Source organism: Megalobrama amblycephala, linkage group LG10 (genome assembly GCF_018812025.1).
Source record: "Megalobrama amblycephala isolate DHTTF-2021 linkage group LG10, ASM1881202v1, whole genome shotgun sequence".
NCBI lineage: Eukaryota > Metazoa > Chordata > Actinopteri > Cypriniformes > Xenocyprididae > Megalobrama > Megalobrama amblycephala.
In genome coordinates this window covers 8,653,740-8,678,948 of record NC_063053.1, presented here as the reverse complement: position 1 = coordinate 8,678,948, position 25,209 = coordinate 8,653,740, and the positions used below count along the sequence as shown (strand labels likewise).

At 36.3% G+C, this 25,209-nt stretch overlaps 2 protein-coding genes across 7 annotated transcripts in view; one reads left to right on the top strand and one right to left on the bottom strand.

Moving 5' to 3' along the window:
- Positions 1-73: 73 nt before the first annotated feature.
- Positions 74-24,527, bottom strand: zgc:110045 (uncharacterized protein LOC664755 homolog). 5 transcript variants are annotated; one of them, XM_048204338.1, is made up of 14 exons: positions 23,586-24,519; positions 22,189-22,256; positions 21,345-21,465; positions 20,085-20,108; positions 19,873-19,905; positions 18,666-18,782; positions 16,491-16,622; positions 14,111-14,239; positions 13,658-13,747; positions 12,104-12,145; positions 9,928-10,003; positions 8,972-9,024; positions 6,096-6,265; positions 74-421 (listed from the first exon to the last, which is right to left on the bottom strand). In XM_048204338.1, the coding sequence occupies exons 3-14, from the start codon at positions 21,426-21,428 to the stop codon at positions 385-387; spliced, it is 987 nt and encodes a 328-aa protein (XP_048060295.1). In that variant the 5' UTR covers positions 21,429-21,465; positions 22,189-22,256; positions 23,586-24,519; the 3' UTR covers positions 74-384. The 5 variants fall into 5 exon arrangements, with proteins under 5 accessions (XP_048060295.1, XP_048060296.1, XP_048060298.1 ...); XM_048204337.1 differs by lacking the exon at positions 74-421 and adding an exon at positions 3,905-4,437 and having other exon boundaries at positions 23,586-24,526; XM_048204339.1 differs by lacking the exon at positions 6,096-6,265 and having other exon boundaries at positions 23,586-24,525.
- The window catches only part of mocos (molybdenum cofactor sulfurase), a 28,173-nt gene continuing 13,883 nt past the window's right edge, over positions 10,920-25,209 (top strand). The window contains exon 1 of one of the 2 annotated variants that reach the window (XM_048204336.1): positions 10,920-11,182. In XM_048204336.1, the coding sequence (XP_048060293.1) occupies positions 11,173-11,182 (10 nt within the window). In that variant the 5' untranslated portion in view covers positions 10,920-11,172. The remainder of the gene's footprint in view (positions 11,183-25,209) is intronic. The other variant, XM_048204335.1, reaches the window with a different exon arrangement.

Genomic DNA, 25,209 nt, shown 5'->3' with positions numbered 1-25,209 from the left:
AAATGCTTTGCCAAGGTATTTTCTTTGAAGAAAAGTCATCTTTGGATATAAAACGAAACCAAAAGAGCCTGTGTGTACTAAGAAAAAGCTGTTGTTTAATTAAAGAACGTCTACATTTAATGTCAAAAGCACATTGATTTGTCATACTTTAACAGTGAAATGTGTACAGAATTTCAAAACAAACACAAATACATGTCTTACATTGAATGGTTGACACATTTAAAAAACTACGGTTACAGCGCATCTGTTTAATACATAGTTTTCAAGTTAGAAAACAATTTACATCATGTAGCCAGGAATTCTTGAGTAGTGTCTGAGTCCATAAGAGTCCACTATGTCTTTAGGGTAATCCAATCAGATTAATGTTTAGCTGTAAATGTTGCACTACAGTGGCCTCAGACTTGCTATCACTGAGGACAGCCTAGGAGGGGAAAACACAATCAGATACAGAAGAACAGATCAAATTATTGTTAAAAACAGTTGTACATCTGATAATTATCCCTGCTGGGCATGAGAAGCATAGATGTGCTGTGTCACAGTTTCATGGTGTCATCGTTTATCTTAGCTCAGGGAACAAATAACACATTTTAGTAGGTATTATTTTACATGAACTCAAAGTATAGGTTTTTTCTAGGGCTTTTCAAACTGTCCTGGGACCCCCACGGGTTGCAAGGGAGTGTTATGGGGGTTCACAGAAAATTAGAGAGAGAAAAAAACCCAAAATGATATATAAAATACATACACTACCGTTCAAAATTTTTTACATTTTTGAAACAAGTCTCTTATGCTTACCCAGGCTGCATTTATTTGATCAAAAATACAGTAAAAAAGTGATACTGTGAAATATTATTACAATTTAAAATAACCTTTCCATTTTAACATATTAAAATGTAATTTATTCCTGTGATGGCAAAGCTGAATTTTCAGCATTGTTACTCCAGTCTTCAGTGTCACATGATCCTTCAGAAATCATTCTAATATGCTGATTTGCTGCTCAAGAAACATTTCTTATTATTATCAATGTTGAAAACAGTTGTGCTGCTTAATATTTTTGTTGAAACTATTTTAATCAGGATTTTTTGATGACAGCATTTAGTTGAAATCTTTTAAAAACATTATAAATGTTTTTAGTATCACTAAATATTCTTTGCTGAATAAAAGTATTAATATTAAGCATTAAATATTAAAAAATCATAATGACCCCAAACTTTGAACAGTACTTTTAAATGTTAAATATTTTTAATGGCCATTATTCTACTTATAAAATTGCTTTGCAACAATATTCATTGTGAAAATCACTATGAATAACTTGAATTAAAATGTTACTCATGGTTACACATCTAACAGTATACTAGAGTAGTTATTTGCTGTGAACTTAATACAAAGTAAATATTTTCCAGATATTATTTTAATAGTTTGTTTTGTCGTTAATACAGTAGCAATATAAAAGCCAATTATTTAATTTTAAATACATCACATTTTTTCCCACACAGTATAAATAGGTTTAAATACATGAAAATATAGTGCTGCTAAATATATTCATTTCATCATATTAGGGGGTCCATGGCATTGAAAGGATGTCATCACAGGGCTCAGGATTATCTGATGCCCCGGTAATAGGATGTGCTTTTGTTTTACTGTAACTTTTTCTGCAGAGTTAATTAAAAAGGGTAATTGCAAAAAGTATATTGATGTATGTTCTGACATAATGTTATAGTAGGTTAAAGTCTGAATAACATCATCAGTATGAGAGGCAGAGCATGATACTCTCTTTTAAATTACTTTTTATATTGAATTGTGATACAATAACAATGAAGACAGCCATTCTAATCAGCACATTTAAGATCGCTCTAAGATATAAATATATCTAAGAAAAACACGCACACACAACACCGTGAGCTGCATAGTACCAATAAATCAAGTTTCTTTTGGCTTTGGCTTTCCTTAAAAAAAAAAAACAGGAGCAGTGTCAGATAAATTATACAGAGCGAGATGAATATCTTAACTTCAGAATGAAACTGCAAACAAAATGGAAGACAATATAAGGAGCGATTAATCTTGTCATGCATTCGCCATTCCTTGTTTGTGAAATATTGCACAGAGACATTAAAGAGGACATATTATGCCCTTTTACAAAGACTTGATTTTGTTTTTGGGGTCTATTAGAATCAGTTTTCATGCTTGAATTTTTTTGCAGCACCTCCCTTTCCAGTCTGTCAGTAACACTTTGTTTAGTTTCTGTCTCTATGAAGCCCCTCCTTCCGAAAAGCACAATGTGCTCTGGTTGACTGGACTGGTGTGTTGCGATTGGTCAAGCACTTTGAGTGTGTTTTGGAAATGTTACGCCCCTTACCATAACCGCAATTTTCGACACACTACTAACTCAACTCAACCAGGCCTCGCTCCTTTTTTTTTTTTTTTTGCATATGACATGAGCGGGAATTTTTTAAATGAGGAATATTGTGATGTGTATATTACCGGAAGACAACTCAAAATTACAATCGAGGCATTTCGGGAGGTTCAGAAACTATGGAAGCTTGTTTCCTCCACTAAATAAAAAAAAGGTAATTCTGACTTTTTATCTCACAATTCTGACTTTATAACACGTAATTCTGATTTTATATCATGCAATTCTGACTTTATAACACGTAATTCTGACTTTATATCACGCAATTCTGACTTTATAACTCGCAATTCTGACTTTATAACACGTAATTCTGACTTTATATCACGCAATTCTGACTTTATATCACACAATTCTGACTTTATATCACGCAATTCTGTCTTTATAACTTGCAATTCTGACTTTATATCACGTAATTCTGACTTTATATCTCACAATTCTGACTTTGAATCACTCAATTCTGACTTTATAACTCGCAATTCTGACTATATAACACGTAATTCTGACTTTATATCACGCAATTCTGACTTTATATCACGTAATTCTGACTTTGAATCACGCAATTCTGACTTTATAACTCACAATTCTGACTATATAACACGTAATTCTGACTTTATATCACACAATTCTGACTTTATATCACACAATTCTGACTTTATATCACACAATTCTGATTTTATATCTCGCAATTCTGACTTTATATCACACAATTCTGACTTTATATCACACAATTCTGATTTTATATCTCGCAATTCTGACTTTATATCACACAATTCTGACTTTGAATCACGCAATTCTGACTTTATAACTCGCAATTCTGACTTTATAACTCGCAATTCTGACTTTGAATCACGCAATTCTGACTTTATAACTCGCAATTCTGACTATATAACACGTAATTCTGACTTTAGATCACGCAATTCTGACTTTATAACACGTAATTCTGACTTTATATCTCGTAATTCTGACTTTATAACACATAATTCTGACTTTATAACACGTAATTCTGACTTTATATCGCGTAATTCTGACTTTATAACTCGCAATTCTGACTTTATATCACGCAATTCTGACTTTATAACATGTAATTCTGACTTTATATCTCGCAATTCTGACTTTATATCACGTAATTCTGACTTTGTATCACGCAATTTTGACTTTATATCTTGCAATTCTGACTTTGTGTCACGCAATTCTGACTTTATATCACGCAATTCTGACTTTGTATCACGCAATTCTGACTTTATAACTCGCAATTCTGACTTTATATCTCGCAATTCTGACTTTGTATCACGCAATTCTGACTTTATAACTCGCAATTCTGACTTTATAACTCGTAATTCTGAGAAAAAATGTCAGAATTGTGAGATAAAAAGTTGCAATTACCTTTTTAATTTCTTATTTCATGGCAGAAATAAGCTTCCATAAGAAACAGTGCTTACTGATATGGAGAATAACTCCCTTTGAAGTGACTTTGTGCTGTGTAACTTTGCAGACCTTTTTCCTCAAACATCAACATTACACACTAAAGAAAGTTGAAAATGTAAAAAAGCATAATAGGTCCTTTTAAAAAACAGAGGGGGCGGGGAGAAACACTTTCAATCTACTTAATATTCATGAATGAATAACAAAGAAATACAACATAACTGATGAGATTAAAGACCATGGCCGCTCAGTATGGGGCAAACTTCTGCCGCTCTGATTTTTTGATGCTGGACGAGGTGGGGATCTTTGCGGTGTAGGGGGTGAGGCCGGTCGGAAGGCCTGCGGAGGTGGCTGCGTGCACTGCCAGCAGGGGGACGGTTTTCATGCCAAACAGGCTGGAAACAGGCAATGCGTAGTGGGCACCGGGGATGGAGGAGACGGACGAGGGGGAGTGGACATTAATAGCAGAGGGGGGAGCAGCCAGGACGGCCATGGAAGAGGGTGTGGAGGCAGAGGAGGTGGACTGGGGGAAGCCCAGGCTGAGGTCGATAGGTGTGCTGGAGGAGGAGGATGATGCAGCCTGGATGCTCAGTTTAGCCATCTCTAAACTGCAAACACATTCAGATGCACGCAAACAAGGATGGACGTGAGGACAATTGTGTGGTTAATTGAGGGGTTACGGGTGCACACGAGAGGAGAGAGAGTGACGTGGGAGGGGGGTGAGAGAAATAGAGAAAAGAATAATCAATTTAGGGAATGTTATGTGTTACAAGAAGGAATAATAATAAGGGTTTAACATGCCTGGATGAGAATTAATAAAGGAGTGCAAAAATGGGTGAGATGAAACAGAACACATGATTGCTGTCTAAAACCTACATATTACACCATTATGTAAAATAGATTGTGGGGAAAGAATAGTTCATCCAAAAATATACATTTTGTCATTATGTTTACTCGCCCTCATGACTTCTGTAAAACACAAAAGAAGAAATGTCGTAGAATGTACTGGCTGCTCTCGTTTTGACTGTGTAATGAAAGCGAATGGAGACGTGGATTGTCAAGATCCAAATGACAGGAAAAAACAGCTTGCACTATATTCCAAGTCTTCTGAATCATAGAGTTTATGTAAGGAAAAGACCAAAATGTAGGTTTTTATTCACTGAAATTCTTCTCCTCCACTGTAGCTTTCAAATTAAACACAATGGCAGACATCACATTTGATATTAATGCATTTAGTCATGAAACACACTCGTGTGATGCGTCAAAGCCACCCTATTTGATTGATCTAATAAGGGTTTAATTGAATAATATTTTATTTCACACAAAGCTGTCATATGGCTTTAGAAGTTTTGGAATATACACTACTGTTAAAAAATTTGGGGTTGGTAAGATGTTTTTGAAGTCTCTTATGCTCACCAAAGCTATATTTATTTGAGCAAAAATACAGTAAAAACAGTAATACTATGAAATATTATTACAATTGAAAAAAAAATTGTTTTCTATTTTAATACATTTTAAAATGTGATTCATTCACTGTGGCAAACATGGCAAAGCTGAATTTTCAATTAGGGAAACACTTCAATAAAGCCTGCACATTCTAACAATGAAGGGGAACCACAAATTGCAAGATAAAAAAAAATGAAAAAGAGGAAAATGTTCGGGCACATGTGACCTTTCTCAATAACTAGTTAATTAGGCATTGAGAAAGGTCACATGTGACCAAAACGTTTGCCAATTTATCTTGCAATTTGTGGTTCCCCTTCATTGTTAGATTGTGCAGGCTTTTTTGAAGTGTTTCCCTAATTGGAGTTTTTGGTCTACATACCTCATTTGGACAATTTTAAAGTGCGGTGAGTTCCTGGCTTTTCTAAAGCTGAAATTTCAGCATCATTACTCCAGTCTTCAGTGTCACACGATCTTTCAGAAATCATTCTATGCTGATTTGCAGCTCAAGAAACATTTTTTTTTATTATTATCAATGTTAAAAGTAGCTGTGCTGCTTAATATTTTGGTGGAAACCATGTAATATTTTTCAGGGTTCTTTGATGAATAGACAGTTCAAAAGTACTAGAAATGTTTTGTAACATAATAAATGTATTTGTCACTGTATGGTAAAGTGAAGATTCTTCAATAATTCTCGTTTTGTGTTCCACAGAAGAAGAAAAAAACAGCATACGGATTTGGAACGAAATGAGGGTGAGTAAATAATGACAGAATTTCATTTTGACCGAACTATCCATTAAAATGTGAGAGGGAAAGGTCTCACCTCGCACTGATGAGGTACTGAGCCACACTGATGCTGGCTGGGGAGCCTGTGATGGTGACGTGGCGCACTGCCGAACCGTCTGTAGCCCCGGCAATTTTGATCTGGGCACCAGACATCTGGCGAATCTCATTGATCTTACTGCCCTGTCTGCCAATGATGCAGCCTATGAGCTGAGAAGGGAGAGAGACAGACGGGTGAGGGGCAAACAACATCTGGACATTAAAAGACCATGGAGGCTGATAGTGAACCTCTAGGACATGGAAGTTGTTCTTCACAACTGTATGGCATGCCTTAAATTTTACTAAATAAATTCTACAATAACAGATTACTTTAATCCATGATCAGTGTAAAAATGTGTCATATTATAGTATAATAGTAAAGCATAACAAATGTTTGTTAGTTTTTTTTTTTATTCCAGTGGCCCCATTTGAAAACTTAAGATTCACCTACAACTGAATGAATGCCTTTGCAGTAAGTACAAAATATCAAACCAAGTGGCTTGTATTTTAAAGTAAGATATATAAAGGCAAGCACTTTTCAAGCAAAACACAAAAAAAGGTTTTAAATGAAATATTTTAGTACACTAAAATGAAAATGTTTGATCAAATAAATGTAGCCATGTCGAGCATGAGAGACTTCTTTCAAAAACATTAAAGGTGCCCTAGATTATGTTTTTAAAAGATGTAATATAAGTCTAAGGTGTCCCCTGAATGTGTCTGTGAAGTTTCAGCTCAAAATACCCCATAGATTTTTTTTAATTAATTTTTTTAACTGCCTATTTTGGGGCATCATTATAAACGCGCCGATTTTATGCTGCGGCCCCTTTAAATCCCGTGGTCCACGCCCACAGAGCTCGCGCTTGCCTTGAACAGTGCCTTAAAGTTTACACAGCTAATATAACCCTCAAAATGGATCTTTACAAAGTGTTCGTCATGCATGCGGCATGCATGCGTCGGATTATGTGAGTATTGTATACTGTTATATTGTTTACTTCTGATTTTGAATGAGTTTGATAGTGCTCCGTGGCTAACGGCTAATGCTACACTGTTGGAGAGATTTATAAAGAATGAAGTTGTGTTTATGCATTATACAGACTGCAAGTGTTTAAAAATGAAAATAACGACGGCTCTCTTGTCTCCGTGGATACAATAATAACCGATGGTAACTTTAACCACATTTAACAGTACATTAGCAACATGCCAACGAAACATTTAGAAAGACAGTTTACAAATATCACAAAAAAATATCATGTTATCATGGATCATGTCAGTTATTATTGCTCCATCTGCCATTTTTCGCTATTGTTCTTGCTTGCTTACCTAGTCTGATGATTTGGTTGTGCACAGATCCAGATGTTAATACTGGCTGCCCTTGTCTAATGCCTTTTATAATGTTGGGAACATGGGCTGGCATATGCAAATATTGGGGGCGTACACCCCGACTGTTACGTAACAGTCGGTGTTATGTTAAGATTCGTCTGTTCTTCGGAGGTCTTTTAAACAAATGAGATTTATATAAAAAGGAGGAAACAATGGAGTTTGAGACTCACTGTATGTCATTTCCATGTACTGAACTCTTGTTATTTAACAATGCCAAGATAAATTCAATTTTTCATTCAAGGGCACCTTTAATAAACCTTAACAAACTCAAACTTTTGAACGGTAGTGAACATTTGAAAATGTTATTATTAAAGGCACAATATGTACATTTTCGCCACTAGAGGTCGCTTATTCAAAACAAAGGCGTAGTTTGATGACGCCTTGATTTCGTGGAATCACGGTAGGTGTTGTCTTCATGTCTACAGCTGGTGGAAAGGAATCGGGACGGGATTGGGCAGAAATCATGTTCATGGATGAGATTATTAACGTTACTGTAGTAAGAAGCAGAGCAGGGTCGAGTGATGTGCAAGCAGAAACGAGGCCGCTGGAGCGATTGCTAATGAGAGACAAATGTGACACACGTCTCGACAGCAGTGGAGCTTTTATTATGCCACAGTTGTCGCTCCCGCTTCTTCTGGTCAAGCAGCGCTGTTTTATCATATTAGATACATTTGTGTGTTGAAAGTTGTTATAGTGCTACTGTGCATTCGCTCAGCGGCTACTATGAGACACTTAATGCACACTGTAATAAGCTAGATCGATATTAGGCATGGTAAAACATGGTACTCGCTGTAAATCAAAAAAATAAATTTAAACAATAAGACTTACTGTGTTGAGCTATATAACGTGATTAGTTTTCTGTCGATGAATGTATCCAAACAGTTGCTCAACTGTCTAATAAAACATAATATATTAAAGCGTCTTTAGTGTTTCCATGGTTTCAACAAAATAAAGCCGGAAATCGAGGGTAACACAAGTATGATGTCATTGATAGGCGACGCACGCACACGCTCCGTGTTCTGGTTAAAATTGCTTATTTCTCTGGATTTAAACATTCTTGGAAACGTTTGGGATACATAAGTCAGCAAAATATATAACATTGTTCTAGTGTTTTTGGGATATTTTAATCTAAATATCTTCCATATTGTGCCTTTAAATATAATAAATATAGAAATAAATAAATAAAAAAATGCAAACATTAACGCCATTGATTTGGAGCACCTGGTTGAAAGTAATTGCAAATATGGCTAGGAAAAAAATGTATGGCATAATATATAATTCTAATGTATAAATAATTTGCACATTTATTTTATATAATGCAATGGTATTAATTGAAAGTGTGTGTTTCAATGGCTAGTAATTGAAGTGTAACTCAAGTGTCCAAATAGTTTTTGGGGCCACTGTACACAACGATAACAGTAACATGAACTGCAACAAACATTCTACATCAAGCTAAGTGTATTATTTTATCCTAAATGTATATAAAATATAACTTACATCGTTAGGTATGCTCAGCTCATGAGAACTGGTTGCAATGGAGGCCTCCAGACCTATGCAGGGAAATGGGAAGGTAAGCAATAGACAACCTAATGGCTGACAAAAAAATGAAACTTAGAAACATTTTAACATTGCTACACTGCCACTGAGACTGCTCGAATAAAATCGAAAAATATCACATTGAAATTAGGCTACACAATGTATGAAAGCATTAATGCTGCTACAGTGCGTGAGTCATGAATGAATTTCTGGTAAATTCATGTCTGACTGAGATTCAAAAACACCCATAAAAGCATTTCCAGATAGCGCACATTATCGGAAACGTCTATGGAGAGGCTGTCTCTCTTCAACTCCCTATTTCCATAGTAATAATTATGGGCTGGCACTTTCAATGTGTGGACTCTGTTTGTTAAGATAAATGTGGGCTGCTGTGAGAGTGGGCTTCAGGTTTGCTTAGGAAAATGCTGGCGGTTTGAACAGGTCAGGGGTATTGTGGAGGTAATGGAGTGACATGAGGGGGGAAGAATGTTAAATGTTCATGATGAGTTCACATATAAGGAGAAAGAGGGGTGACACATATGCATCACATAGCCGTCATGATTATGCTGTCGTTATGGTGACATGACACATTTGAAGATCCCTGTGACAGCTCAAAGCAGCCATCGACGGCAGACGAACTAGAGCAATCGGGACTGGTCAGTGGTCGTATCATGGCACGGCATGTGCGGCATTATGTTGGAAGTGTTATGGTATTTATTGCCTTACCACAAAACGGCTTCGCCCTCATTTTCTTCAGAGTGGAAAAGTAGAACATGCGGTGGTGAACGCATGAGACGGAGATGGTCAGACACGACAGACGAAAGAGTGGAGAGGGAAAGAGACAGATCGAGAGAAAGACAGGCAGAGAGACAGACAAAGGGAGAGACAGACTTCCCTGGGGAGCTTTGGGTACGTACCAGGGAAGGTGGGGTTGCTCTGCCCAAGGGAGGTAAAGGGGATATGCTGCATAGCCAACTGGTGAAGCTTGGTCAACTGCGGGGGCAGGAAGGGAGGTTAGAACTAGCCAATCAAAATGGAATTATTTCAGAGGACACTCACATCTACAGACAGAACAGCTCCCATATCAAGTCTCAAAATTGGATTAGTTATCAGGTCCCCCTGTGGACTTACTGTCCACTTCTCCAAATAATGTGATCAAAAAACCCGATTTGCATTTCCTTAAGGGAATTTAAGTGCTTGCAAGGCAGGAAAAGAATTGTGTTCAAGTGTGAGGTACAGTATGTTTAGGTTCTGCAGTTGTAATCATCACACATGTCTGGTTTTCTGCCAGCTGTCTGTGAGAATCAACAGACAATCACAATTCTGATTGCAAATAGATGTAAGAAAAAAGACCGGTCACAATTTGGTATGCAAATATTATGATTACATTATCACTGTTGGTTATATTTTTAATGCTGAACATTCAATAGGAGTCAATAGAAGATTTTCAAGTTAATCTTAAATTTCTTAAAAATTATAACGTTTACAAAAATAAAAATAAATAACACACCTGAAATTATCTTCTAAACAAAGTCTCAATGACCTATGGTTTGTGCCTCAGTAAAAAAGACTTTATCACTCACAGTTGCAACTTTATATTTCATAATGTGATTATATCTTGCCATCAGACTTTATATCTATCAATTGTGACTTATTCATACCTGCATCTTCACTGTATATCTCGCATTGACTTTAAATCTCGCAATTGCTATTTTATATCACAGTGTGATAATATATCAAAGACTATAGATATAGAAAGACAGTTCACTGCTATTAGTTATGAATGGGAGAAACTGCAATGCGCAATATGGCGGAATACGTCCCGCCTTCTAAGTAAAAGAGCCAATCGCTGATTGGTAAAGTCATTGCGTCACTGCAGCTGCAGTTAGATGCTACGGTTCCCATAGAAACCTGAGACTCACGCTTAGGACCGCACATGCGCGTTGGCACTTCTAGCCTGAAAAATAAGCTTGTTTTAATGCTATTTGAGCATAAGAAACAACATTTATGGGACAGTTCATGTCAGATTTTGTTGCTTATTTGAAATATGTTATTTAATTGTGAGTTCGACGTGCAGTTTTTAAGATTTCAGGATTCCCCCATTTAAACACATAGGACTTGGTCTTGGATGCCTGAAATAGCTGCCCAGAGGCATTGTTAATATGGCCGCCGGTGAGTGAACAGACTTTCCTTGAAAGGGACTTTGATTATATCTCACAATGTGAAATTTTATCTTATAATTGTGACTTTGTTTTTCATACCTGCAACTTTACTGTATATCTTGCATTAACTTGAAATCTCACAATTGCAACTTTGTTGTTCATACCTGCGTTTTTACTTTATATCTCACATTGACTTTGTCACAGTGTGATTATATCTCACGTTATAACTTCATATCTTACAGTTGCGACTTTGTTTTTCATGCCTGCTACTTTATATCTCACATTGTGATATTAAATCTCACATTACAACTTTGTCATAAATATTTTTAAATCTGGCAATTGCGACTTTATATATCAAAATTGTGACTTTATTTTTTACTTTAAACTTTATCTCACAATTTCTTACATTTTTTACTCTGAGACTGAAATGTGCTTACACAGAATATCTGTATGGTGAACAGTTTGACCTGAATAGAATGCAGAAGATTACTTCTTAGTTTTAGGGATTTAAAACAAACCCTAACTATAATATATAGAGTTTTAACAATACGGTGCTGCTTTTCAACCATTGTAATTACAGTATTCATATGTGAGTGTTTCAGTTAACACATATTGTTTAATTGTGTCTTAAACAAGGATATGAAATAACCAAGGAGTAACCGATGTTAGTGATGCTAGATAAGATATTAAAGAAAATGTCATAGACAGAGAGCATCTTCATGCTTTATGCCTCTGATATCCTCCCTCGAAGGAAGTTAGTGGAGGCTCCAGTGTGATCGGAGGGATGGGGATATTGGCTCTTAGGTGTGTGTGAGGAATACAGTGGGAGAATCGTGGTTGTGTCAGGGATGGGATGTGGCTGGGATCACTGCAGTGGTGTTGTGAAGTGTGCTTTGAATGATACTGATCAGACAGTGGGACTAACACTCACGTCTTGGGGTGGAATGGCAAACTGTCCTGGAATAGCAAATGTCTGTGAAACAGATAACACGTTTATGTTAGTGCAAATAATTTGCTGCTTAGTCATTAGTCACAGTTGACATGGTACGTCCATGGACCGCCCACAGTCTATAGGATGCATATTTCATTAAAATCCAAGAAAACCTGTCTGAAAATCAAAAGCGCAAATCAGATTTCAAATAAAATAGTGTTTAAAGGCCAATTCACACTGCACCAACAGACGCAATAGACACTTTGACGGGTTTTGTTGGATCGTTGTGTTACTCCTGTTGGTGCTCATTTTTGCCAACTGAACATGTTGAATCGGTGTTTGCCGGTTTGTGGAATGCCTCAGAAGTGACGTCTTGTAATCTAGTGATTGTCTGCGATTGTCGGCGTAGTGTGCTTTGGCCTTAAAAGATACCAGGTTGATATTATGAACACTTTTGAGGAAGAACTAATCTTAGGATTTTCCATAGTTTGTCAAGTTGGCTTCAAATCTTGTTGAGACACTTATTAGTATATAAACTAGTTATCCACAAGCAAAACTGTTTTGCTGTGTAAAATAATCCGTAAATTTTGCTCATCAAGTCTACACAGGTTTCTGTATAACTGCCTAGCCATATTTTCCTTTTTGATGCTGGCTAATAGTTGTAATAGCTAAATTTCACAAACTCACCCCTAAAGAACATGTAAAACAAACAGTAGTTGGTTGCATTGTTCATTTTACAGTAGGCAGCTCTTGGACAGAATAAGCTTCAAAGTGGGCCAGACTTTACGGCACAAGTCAAATTCTGTCCATGTGAGACTTCTTTGTCATTAACATATTTAAGAGTGCCATGTGGAATTATGACTGAACTATGTTAAATTCTTCTTAATGTAACCACAAGGGGGCATCACATGAACATCCCATGCTATCACCACCAGACATGGCAAAAAAAATAAATAAAAACAGAACTAAACTGCTTCTTAGCATTTTAATCCTCCAGACAAATGGAGCTGGTAGCTGACATGGTTTTTCATTACACAGACAACTAGCCTTTGCAATCCTCATCTCAGTCAAACTAAATGTCACGATGATCACTCAAATGAACAACAGAAGCCCTTTGGACGACACTGCAAGAGGAGATGTCAAAAGTAAAGGGTCAGAGCTTAGATTAGTATTTCACGAGATCTGAACAATAGAATAGAATGGAATACTGATGAATGAATTGTTTAGTCCAGCTATATACAGCTGTGTTTACAATGATTAGTAAAAAGCTTTCCAATTCAAACACCTACGGATCTGAATTAGTGATTAAAAGTCAGCCTGATCTGCATGTTTTAGAGCACTTGGCATGGTCCAATGGCCCCACTGGTGACTGTATTACTGATTGCATCTGGGCTTATATTTATTCTGCCAGCGAATCTCGGCGAAATCATTAGTGTAAATATCCACACTGAGAGCGTCCCACTGGGACCGCAGGGAACTATGGAATCATTAATGCTCGTAAAGGGCTGTTTCGATTGTATGGTTTCTGCATTAAGAGATGGATGGAGAACTCACCGGCGCAGCATGTGGTTGCGTCAACACTGTGTGGCTGCCACCTGCGGAGGGTTTGGGTCGGTATGGAATGGTGGCTCCTTTAGGTGGTGACTAAATAAGGGAGAGAAACACAGTCAGGACAAAAGCAAAGGCATTTAGTCAGTATGTTTCTAGAACTCTGTTAAGCCTCACTGGATTTTACTGTTCAAAGCCCAAAGTTAATGTGGGCCAGGGAAAAGCCTGCAAAACAAAGGCATCCAAGGTTGGATTCTGGGAACTAATGAAGCAAACAGGAACATTTAACATGTAGTGTATGCGCTAAAAAAGCAAATGCAAATGAAGTGTGAAGGTGAAAAAGACCTGAAGGATATTCCCCACCTCTGAAAAAAACATTCAAGCACAAGGGAAATCATGCATAATCGCACAGATTTTCAATTAAAACATGGATGCACTCTCACGTGCATGCTCACAAACCTCCAGCATGATGGTGCAGATGTGTTTCACACATTGTGTGATGGCGTGGGGGGTGCCTGAGATGGTCACAGCTCTCTCGGTTGAATCAGGCAGTAGGTCTCCTGCGACCTGGACCTGGGCACCTGTGCTCTGACACACAGCAACACTTCTGGTCAACACAGGCTGGACAGGTTGATTAGAAAAGCCACAAATGGCTTCATTCGTATTTCTTTAAATAGTGACAGTTAAAAGGAGAAGGTCATTATGCGTTACGCATTTGCGGTCCTGGTCACCCTTTCCATCTGGGTTTATTTTGCGATAATGAGCGTACATTATCTCGCTTATTACACGGCTACTTAACAAATAAATAAATGCGCAGACATGAAATATTGATATTATATTGAAATAAGTTATAATTTAGTGCTGTCAAATCGATTAATCGCAACTAACATAAAAGTTTCTTTACATAATATATATGTGTGTGTATATATATATATATATTATTACATTTATAAATATTATATATATGTGTATTTATACGTACATGTTTATACACCGATCAGACATAACATTATGACCACTGACAAGTGAAGTGAATAACACTGATTATCTCTTCATCACGGCACCTGTTAGTAGGTGGGATATTTTAGGCAGCAAGTGAGCATTTTGTCCTCAAAGTTGATGTGTTAGAAGTAGGAAAAATGGGCAAGTGTAAAAATTCGAGGGAGTTTGACAAGGGCCAATTTGTGATGGCTAGACGACTGGGTCAGAGCATCTCCAAAACTGCAGCTCTTGTGGGGTGTTCCCGGTCTGCGGTGGTCAGAATCTATCAAAAGTGCTCCAAGGAAGGAACAGTGGTGACCCGACAACAGGGTCATGGACGGCCAAGGCTCACTGATGCACGTGGGGAGCGAAGGCTGGCCCGTGTGGTCCGATCCAACAGACGAGCTACTGTAGCTCAAATTGCTCAAGAAGTTAATGCTGGTTCTGATAGAACGGTGTCAGAATACACAGTGAATGGGGTGTATGGGGCTGCATAGGTCTGAGGCATAACATTACCACCTTCCTAATATTGTGTTAGGAAGGGTACTTTTCACTTACTGTTTTAAGGTGCGGTCACATAATTTAGACAAAATTTTGTGAGAAAAAAAAGCTTTCTGTTGGTCAACGCAGTGAATCTATGTGAACGACTTGAACCCATTGCGAAATCTTTGAGGAGAAATCTTTCACCTGCACATGAAATTCACAATTGTAAGGATTCCTATTGAAATGGCGTGATTTTGTCTACGAAAATTGTGAAAGATTTATGAATACTTTATGAATTCTGACATATTTCTAATTTCACACACTGTTTTTCGCCTTCTAGGGATGTAGTATATAGATGCGAGAGTCCTCAGTGTGATACTAGAGAAAGTAGCGTCGGTATACAACATTTTCATGGACAACTAGGAGTATTAGGAAATATAAGCAATCACATTCATCAGAAATATTCAGAAATATCATTACTGTTGTGAAATGTAAAAATAGATATGGATGTGATATGGATATTTTTGGAATATGGGATATTGATATGGATGAGTGAATTTCTAATTTTGTTTGGTGTCCATATTGCGCATAATTGCACAACTGCAATAGGACTATCAATTATCATTTTTTTCCAAATCTAAGTTCTCAGCACTGAAGAGGTTTGAAAATTTTGATTGTGTTTCAAAGCCACTTGCAAAAAAGTGTGCCATACTGTCCCTTTTGGTATTACAGCTATTCTCATGTCTAGAACTGACATTGTTATCGTCTGGCCAGTTATTTAGGTCAAGCTATTTGGATACTGTATATAAATGTGAGTCTATTTAGGCCTTTGTGGGCCGTCCTGTCCTAGACATTCATAGCAACTGGGAATAAAAGCAGCCAGTTCACCCCTCACAGCCCTCAGCAGCGAGGACAGCTATATTTATTCAATGTGATCCACCAGCCGAATAAAAAACAAAGCCTTCAAGCAAAAGCCACTGTCCTCATGTCAATTTCAGCAGCTAAATGACAACGAATGGTTCAGCTTGTGAGATGGATCGCTTTGTTTTCCATGAACGAAAGTCATGAATAGATAAGTTTGAGGAAAAGTGAGGGAGTTCAAGAGTTTAGGAAATTACAGCTCAGGGGTGCAGCCGTCTCATAAGGTGGATTTAGCGGAAGCCTGAGCCGAGCAGCCTCCTGTGCTCAGGAATAAAAAGTTCTGTCTTGATGAGGACAATCAATCATGCTGATGTTAAGTGTTTCTGCCTGCCGCTGAGACAACGGAAACTAATTGTTTAACGGATCGTTCGGTGCATCATCTGGGAGTCGCTGTGACCTGCATGACAAACCCTGCGCATTTGCCAACAATTAAATTTCTACCTAGAATATCTACCTCTCTGATCTCTTTGATCTTCGAGCCTCCTTTGCCAATGAGTGAACCGCACTGACTGGCGGGGAAGACGAGACGCAGTGTCACAGGAGGCCTGCTTGTCACAGTGCTGTTTATCATGGATGCCAGGATATCCTGAAAGAGATGCATATATATCAGAAAGCAGCTCAATTCAGCTCCTCTCAAGTCATTGCGTCCTTTTTTAATAAAAACAAGTTTATAACCCCAAAACAACTGTTGCAGGAATACATGGTGATGGTGTTTGAAATGAAACATCTGCACCTAAAGTATTGACAGGATTTTACAAGAATCGTTTCTTTCAATAAAATAGTGCGTTTAGATGCTTACTGGGAGATCAATGCATTTTCTGTGCTGTAGCAATGTAAAAAAATAACCATATCAAGCTGCATTGTGGGACAAAAGTGTAAATAGTTGTAAATCACCATTACAGTAATTAGTGTTCCCCTTGCCTGGGACCTAATTTACTTTTAATTAATTTAATTAAAAGCTAGTGTAATAGAGTTACAGAACACAATTGGTTGCACTGTGCAACATGGAGAAAATAAAGCAAGTGATTGACTCATAATTCAGATTATATCTTGCAAACTTCAACATTGTAAATTATAGAAATGATTGTGTTAACAAATTAAGGCATGAGTTACTATACTATTTTTAATATGTTCTCTGCATATAAAACTCATTAACAATCAATCAAAATAAATTATAAATAAATAAACTACAAGAACAACAGTATAATAAACCATCAAATAGTACAAAAATTAATTTAGGGCATATGTGGAAGTCATTCTGACACAGACAATTGTGAATCAATACACTGTAAACCCAAATAAGTTGGCAAAACTAAAAAAAAAAAAAAAACTGAGGTAAGGCAAATTTTTAAGTTAAGAAATTCAAAGTTAAAGTAAGCAGAACTGGCAGATTTCAATTTTGTACTCATACATTTTATTGGTTCTTAACTTAAAATTCTTGAGTAAGTTCATCCATACATTAAACTTAAAATTATCATGTAATCTTAACTTATATATATCAGGTCGCCCGTAGTGCAACAGTACCTATATGCCCACAAGGCTATCGGCACCGACATCTTAAAGGGTTAGTTCACCCAAAAATGAAAATAATGTCATTTATTACTCACCCTCATGTCTTTCTACACCCGTAAGGCCTTCGTTCATCTTTGGAACACAAATTAAGTTATTTTTGATGAAATCCGATTGCTCAGTGATGCCTCTATAGACAGCAATGCTATTGAACTTCTCAAGATCCAGAAAGGTACTCACAACATTTTTTTATTTTTTTTGCGGCACAAAAAGTTCTCGTCACTTTATAATATTAAGAATGAACCACTGAACTCACATGAACTGTTTTAAATATGTTTTGAGTACCTTTCTGGATCTTGAGAAGTTCAATAGCATTGCTGTCTATTGACACCTCACTGAGCCATCGGATTTCATCAAAAATAACTTAATTTGTGTTCCGAAGATGAACGAAGGCCTTACGGGTGTAGAACGACATAAGGGTGAGTAATAAATGACATTATTTTCATTTTTGGGTGAACTAACCCGTTAACTTATATTTTTAGTATTGAAATTTAGCATAGTAAATGCTGAAAGAGTACGGCAATATAGAACATTTATGAAATACCTATAACACATAAATATAACACTTAATTTTAGCATTTATTCTCCCTTTCGAGTGTCACGGCAAAGCATGCTGGGAAATAGAAATCTCAGCCCAGGTAAATTTAAGTTTGTCTAAATGAAAAGAAACAAGTTCATAAAACTCAAAATAATGAAACAATTCAGATTACTTAAAATGTGTCCGTTTCGTGAACTCAAAAGAAGAACATTCTAAATACTCATTAAAGTTCATTTGATTGAACTAATTTGTTTAATTTGAGTTTGCCCTACTCAAACCAATTATTTTAAGCATTAGAGTTTACAGTTGCAAAATACTTTCATATCATTCACTTTATACAGTAATAATATAACTAAGAGTTGTACAACTACTACTGTAAAATTAATGTGAATGTATGGCAAATAGTAGCCAGGAATATACTGTAAGCTAACACACATATTTTTACACTATACTCTAAAACTGAAATTAATCAAATCACCCAAAGAATTATTCTCTCATTTTTTCTGGAAAAGTTCCACTTACCTCCTCAAACTTTTCTGCAATCATGGCAAAGGCTTTGAAAATGACCTCAGACGGTCCAGTGATGGTGACAATGCGCTCTGGACTGGAACCGTCAGATATATTAATCCGGGCTCCACTCTGAATCCACAGAGAAAAGCAGAGTTTTTGTGCTGCATTACATTTAATTGATCCATTTGGCCTCTGGGCTGACAATTGCACACTCTTCCAGTTAAATACCATTTAACTTATCATGCAGATAATGAAATGATTTTAATAAGATGAGTTTTCTCAAACTGAAAATGATCCCAGTTTTCTGCTGTCTAATTTTTGATATACACGTGGCCACCCAAATGAGATACTTTTAATCTTTACACAGCTAGTCAGCATTAATAATGTGTACTGCATATCAATAGTCCATAGGCAGTGCTGGCTAGATTACTTACAAATTGTAGTTCATTACTGGTTCAAAATTACATGACAAAAATTATAGTTAGTAACGTAATCCATTACATTATACATTTTAGTTAATATAATCTGACTACATTTTGATTACTTTTAGACTATCAAATCAAATTGAATAGGATAATATTGTGGTATCACTTTACAATATGGTTCATTTGTTAACATTAGTTCATATATTAACTAACATGAACTAACCATGAGCACATTTACCACAGTATTTGTTAATCTTTGTTAACGTTAGTTAATAAAAACACAGCAGTTCATAGTTTGTTCATGTTACTTCACAGTGCATTAACTAATGTTAACAAATACAGCTCTTCATTTTAATAATGTATTAGTAAAAGTTGAAATTAACAGTTAAGTGCAGTTCATTATTAGTTCATGTTAACTAATGAACCTTAATGTAAAGTGTTACCAATATTGTACTATATTGATATAAAAATACAAACAGAAAGAAAATGTATTCCATTCTTTATCAACAACATGAATTGCATTAAACATCACATTACGTCAGGGTAACTGTAGTTTGATTATGAGTATTTTAAAACATAATATAATCTATTTACAAGTACTTAATTATTGGAATCTTATTATGTATTCCAGATTCCGTGTAATCAGTTACTACCCAGCACTGTCCATATGGAAAAAACAAACAAAAAGTGTTAAAACCTTAATATGTAAGATATATAAAATTAGGTGTTGATATTCATAAATACATTAAAAACGATTAGTCTTATTTAATCATGAAGGTCAAAGTAGCACTTACCTCCTCTCTCATTTTTTTGACAGTCTCTCCTTTCTAAAAACCAAACAAGGGAAAAATCATTTTAAAAGACTATCTGAATATAAAACAAATTAATTATATTAGAATGTGTATATTAAGATTAGATTGTAAGCCATATGTAAACACAATATAACACCAAAGAAGCTTTGCTTAATTTAGTCATGTAATGATCAGAATAATACTGAATTGTTTACCTTCCCAATGATACTTCCAACTTCCTAGAAACACAAACAAACAAAATAATTAACTTGGTTAATCTATTCTAAACAATTGCATAGTAAAGTGGAGAACTACTCTATTATGGTGTTTCATCTCATCTTCTTGGGTTTTAATTATGCCAAATGTTTGGAGAATAATCAAGATTTTCTTAAAATGATTTTGAAAGAAATATAATCTTTTATGCTTTTTTCTTTTATGAAACCGTGATATCTTTTTTTTTCAGGATTCTTGGAAAGTTCAAAAGAACAGTATTTATTTGAAAGAGAAATCTTTTGTAACATTATAAATGTCTTTACTGTCACTTTTGAACAATTTAATGCATGTTATGACTGGGCTGAGGAAGAAGATGAGCAGCGGATCTAAATGCAGTGTAACTTTATTAAATAAAAAAGAGCGATAATCCAACATGAAGAGTAAATACATAACAGTGTGCTATGGCACAGGCAACACCAGAGTATGAACAAACTAACCAGAGGGCAAAATATACTGAGAGAACTAATGAGGAGCAGGTGTGTGTAATCAATGAACCAATGAGCAACCATGACAATGGAAGAAAACAGAAAGGAAATACAAGAAATGACGATACAAAACTAAAAGTCCTTGAAACTGAAACATAAAAACACAACAGATCATGACAGCATCCTTGCTGAATAAAAATATTCATTTCTTTAAAAAAATAATCTTTCAACTTTTGAATGGAATTAAGCAATTTCAAAATATTAAATATTTTATAAAATATTAATATTAATGTTTTCAACATTGATAATAATAAGAAACATTTCTTGAGCACTACTGAAAACTCAGCTTTGCCATCACAGGAATAAATTAAAAATAAATTAAAATATTTTTTTTTTTTTACAGACAACAGACAATATTACTGTTTTGCTGTATTTTTGATGAAATAGTCTTGTTGAGCAGAAAAGACTTCTTCCAAAATCATTTAAAAATTGTAATTATTCCAAACCTTTGACTGCTAGTGTAGATAAGCAGAAAGATTGTCACTTCATTTCTTTTCATAAGAAAAGATGATGCCGTAAATGCCACTTTATGCTGTCAATACTATTTCTGAATATGTCATCTAAAATAATTTTATAATCGATTATATCGACAATCTGTATTCTAAAATGTCACCTATACATTTCTAAATCTTTTTCATGTGCTTGACTGGATGCGCTTGCAAAATACACCACTGAAAACAAACAAGTACAGCTCTGAGGATTCGAGATGTGTCTTACCTTTCCATGCATTAGCAGGCGGATGGTGAGGGTGACATTTAGCCCCCCCTCCAATACTCCTCCCTCCTTCTCATTCATATTCATTCTTCTCTTGGGTCTAGATGCTTCAAACAGACTGTATCTGTGCACACAAACAGACAAATTTACCCGTTCAGTCAGAGCAGATACGAGATGAATTTCAGTGTGCAAACATTTCAGCCTTGAAAACTCATAATTCTTCCCCATTACCTCTCTCAGCTGTAAATGTCTATTCAGTCGTGCGTTCATTTTGTTTAGCCGTAGGTACCTGTTGTTGTGCTCTGACATTAAGTTGGGTGTTATTTCCCTCTGGGCTCTGGGCGAGCGAGGTCCAGCCTCTAACGTCTCTAATGGTTCTGCTTTAATAGAAATGGTGTGACCGTGATTGATAAGACTCTAAAGAAGCCACTTGTGTCTTTCTAGGCCTGTGGATCAAGTGACGTTTGTGTGACCATGTCTAACAAGGCCCATTAATTCATCAGTGCGGGAACACAATGTCGTCTGTTCCCACATTCCGCACATCTCCGCGCTTTAAAACCGAGCTTATCACTATATCTAAATCAATTCTAAGCCAGATGAGATCACAGAGAACATTCATGGGCGAAACTAAAAAATGAGTCAGCGTTAGATCAGAGGAAGTGTTAGTGGATTGTCTTAAATTTCTCTTTAATAAGGCCTTATTCATTCCTCATGTTCCTCTAATGAGGCCCTGCAGCTGTGAGAAATAAATGAATGCATTTTCTTTATTTATCAGATCTATTATTCCAATTGAGCCCCAATGCTTTCATTTGTAAAACTACTGCTTTAGAAATGTTTTCAGACTTACATAAGCTGTTAAATGAAATGCGGTCCCTCTTTCCATGACACTCCAGCAGCAGAGGAACTTGTGAACAGCTGAATAGATTAAAAGAGAAAGAAATGTTTTACTTCTGTTAAATATCAAAACCTACAAGGGCTGTATGTGTTATGTAAGTATTCTCAAGCTCTGAGAATTCAATTCCCAGTCATGAACAAGACTAAATGAGTTATAGATTCAGCATGCTCAATATGAAATATGATGGCTGAATGTTGTAAAAGCCGGTTCTTTTGTGTGGCTAATAGTTCTGTGCTGTTTCATCAGGTAAATGCATAAAACACACTGCTACCATCCCGTCTAATCCTTTAGGCCCGGATTTGTTTGGCTAATGCTAAATCCCATTTGACCCATTTCTGTCTTTCCAAAGCTTGTCAACAGGCATCTGAAAACATTCTGCCATCATATAGCATAGCACTAATAAGCCCGAACATAGATATCACACAGGCTGTTTTTCACATGTCAAATGTGTTTATGAATCTGGAATTAAAATAATTTATGCAACTGACGTTGAAATGTTGACGTACAAAGCAAATGGTGACTCAGTCTTAGTGTTCAAAAATGATCAGTCTGTTTTAAATACGTAATCCCAATGGCTAAGCCTTAGTTGTTGTTTGTGAACATTGTTTTATGTTAAATTTAAAAAGATTGGGCGCTCAATACATTGCAGTTAACGCCAAACTAAGGGTACGTTTACGTGACAACGATGTATTAAAACGGATATGTTTTTCCTTTTCCTTGTCCCACATGGATCTGCGAAAACAACTAAAACACGAAGACGATAACGGTATTGTTTTCAAAAGTTTGCATTTTCGGGCGCCCAAAATGCCGATGTCATGTAAATGAACGGCCAAAACGCATAAAAAAGTTTAGTGTAGACGGGCACTAAATTTAATAAATAAAAAAACCCTCATATTTATATATTAACTAAATCTATTGATGAATATGTCCATTCAACAACAATATGTAATATTACTGCCATATTTAGCACAATATTTTTGAAAAATCATGTTTGTATTTACTAACATTAACATAATTTATAAATAATATTGTGTTACATTATTATATTATACGAAAAACAACCCAGCGTTAGGCTATAGAATGTCGTATGATGTATATATAGACAAAATACACATAAGGTATTTGAAAGATATAAACAACGGGTTTGGAAAACGTATAAACAACTCAGCATTAGGCTATAGAATGCCATATAATGCGTACATATAGACACAAATTATCCATAAAGTATATGTAAGACATAAACAACAGTTTTCCTATTGTCAAAGATGAAACAATAGCACTATTTGTTCTTGTCATTTGGAAGTCCCTGCACGTGACGAGCAGCTTTGGGTTGAAGTTAGCAAACTGACCTGAGAAGTGATGGAGGTTGAGACAGCGCAAAGATGCCAGTTACGTTCTTCACCAACTCTTCTTACCCTTTCAATCCAAGATGAGTTAACGTTTGCTGCTCCAGAGTGTGTATGATTCCCTGAGTGCGGAGTTGCCCTCCTTTGTTGTCAGTTGTATTCAGAGAATGGACAGATGGCCTTGTGCCCGTACCTCTGGTCGACTGAGACTAGCTTTACTGTTTTTTTCCCTTCTGGCTTAGCCTCTGATAAGCCTTTAGACCAGGCTACGTGAGCCCAGAGTCTCTCTCAGTACTTAATACTCACGTAGTTGATGCTACCTTCATCCCGAGAATGGATGGTCCCGGTAGTATTAGGGAATCCCAAGAAGAACAGAAGGCAACAGGTTTTTCATACTTTGGTACAGCTGCAATACAGACAGCTGACCTCATCAGGGAAAATATTCACAGGAAAAAAGACAGAAAAGTCTAATTGTGTGTCCCAAGAGACTCATCTTGAAATGCGTTGTCCATTTTGGTAGGTAAGACATATGCATGGACAATGACATTCGAAGGACACAGAAGTAAATGGCCAAATGTTTTTGCCGACACCCCCCAATCAACATAAGCATCTCCAAATTGACTGTGTCACATCATTATGGACAGAAAGACACAATGTCTCTGTGGCCGGATTCCCCTCCCCCACACCAAGCATCTACTCCTGCTAATGAGGCCAAAGTCCTGTGAAAACAATGTGGCCCTTTAACAGAAAAAGATGCACTCTGCTCGGCAGCAGAATTTCAAAGTGAATGAATTAGTGGAGCAGAAGTGGCATATTTAATCACTGCCTGCTGTCTAGGATGGAAATGAACAATGGTCTCTGTGGATCTCCCTTCCCTTTCTGCATATGTGTTGATAAATAGTGTAAAATCAAGTTCAGAACTGTATGTTATATGACAGTGTTGTTATCATTAAAGGGATCATGGCATTGATTTTTTTTTAAAATTATTTTAATGTGTTCCTTGAGGTTCACTTATATTGTTAATATATATACAGTGGTGTGAAAAAGTGCTTGCCCCCTTCCTGATTATTTTTTTTTTTTTGCATGTTTGTCACACTTTAATGTAAACACAAGTAAACACAACATGCAGTTTTTAAATGAAGGTTTTTATTATGAAGGGAAAACAAAATCCAAACCCACATGGCCCTGTGTGAAAAAGTGCTTGCCCCCCGCTGTTAAAACATAACTTAACTGTGGTTTATCCCAGTTTCTCTATCCACACCCAGGCCTGATTACTGCCGCACCTGTTCGCAATCAAGAAATCACTTAAAAAGGACCTGTCTGACAAAGTGAAGTAGACCAAAAGATCCTCAAAAGCTACACATCATGTTGAGATCCAAAGAAATTCAGGAACAAATGAGAAAGAAAGTAATTGAGATTGATCAGTCTGGAAAAGGTTATAAAGCCATTTCTAAAGCTTTGGGACTCCAGCGAACCACAGTATTATCATTATCCACAAATGACGAAAAAATGAAACAGTGGTGAACCTTCCTAGGAGTGGCCGGCCGACCAAAATTACCCCAAGAGTGCAGTGACGACTCATCCAAGAGGTCACAAAAGACCCCACAACAACATCCAAAGAACTGCA

Coding starts and splice junctions, on each gene's coding strand:
- zgc:110045 (XM_048204337.1), bottom strand. CDS start 21,428: ATGAATATGAATGAGAAGGAGGGAGGAGTATTGGAGGGGGGGCTAAAT. Junction 19,906..20,084: donor TTGGAAGTATCATTGGGAAG/GTAAACAATTCA, acceptor TTTGGTTTTTAG/AAAGGAGAGACTGTCAAAAA. Junction 16,623..18,665: donor TTGCAGAAAAGTTTGAGGAG/GTAAGTGGAACT, acceptor CATCTCTTTCAG/GATATCCTGGCATCCATGAT.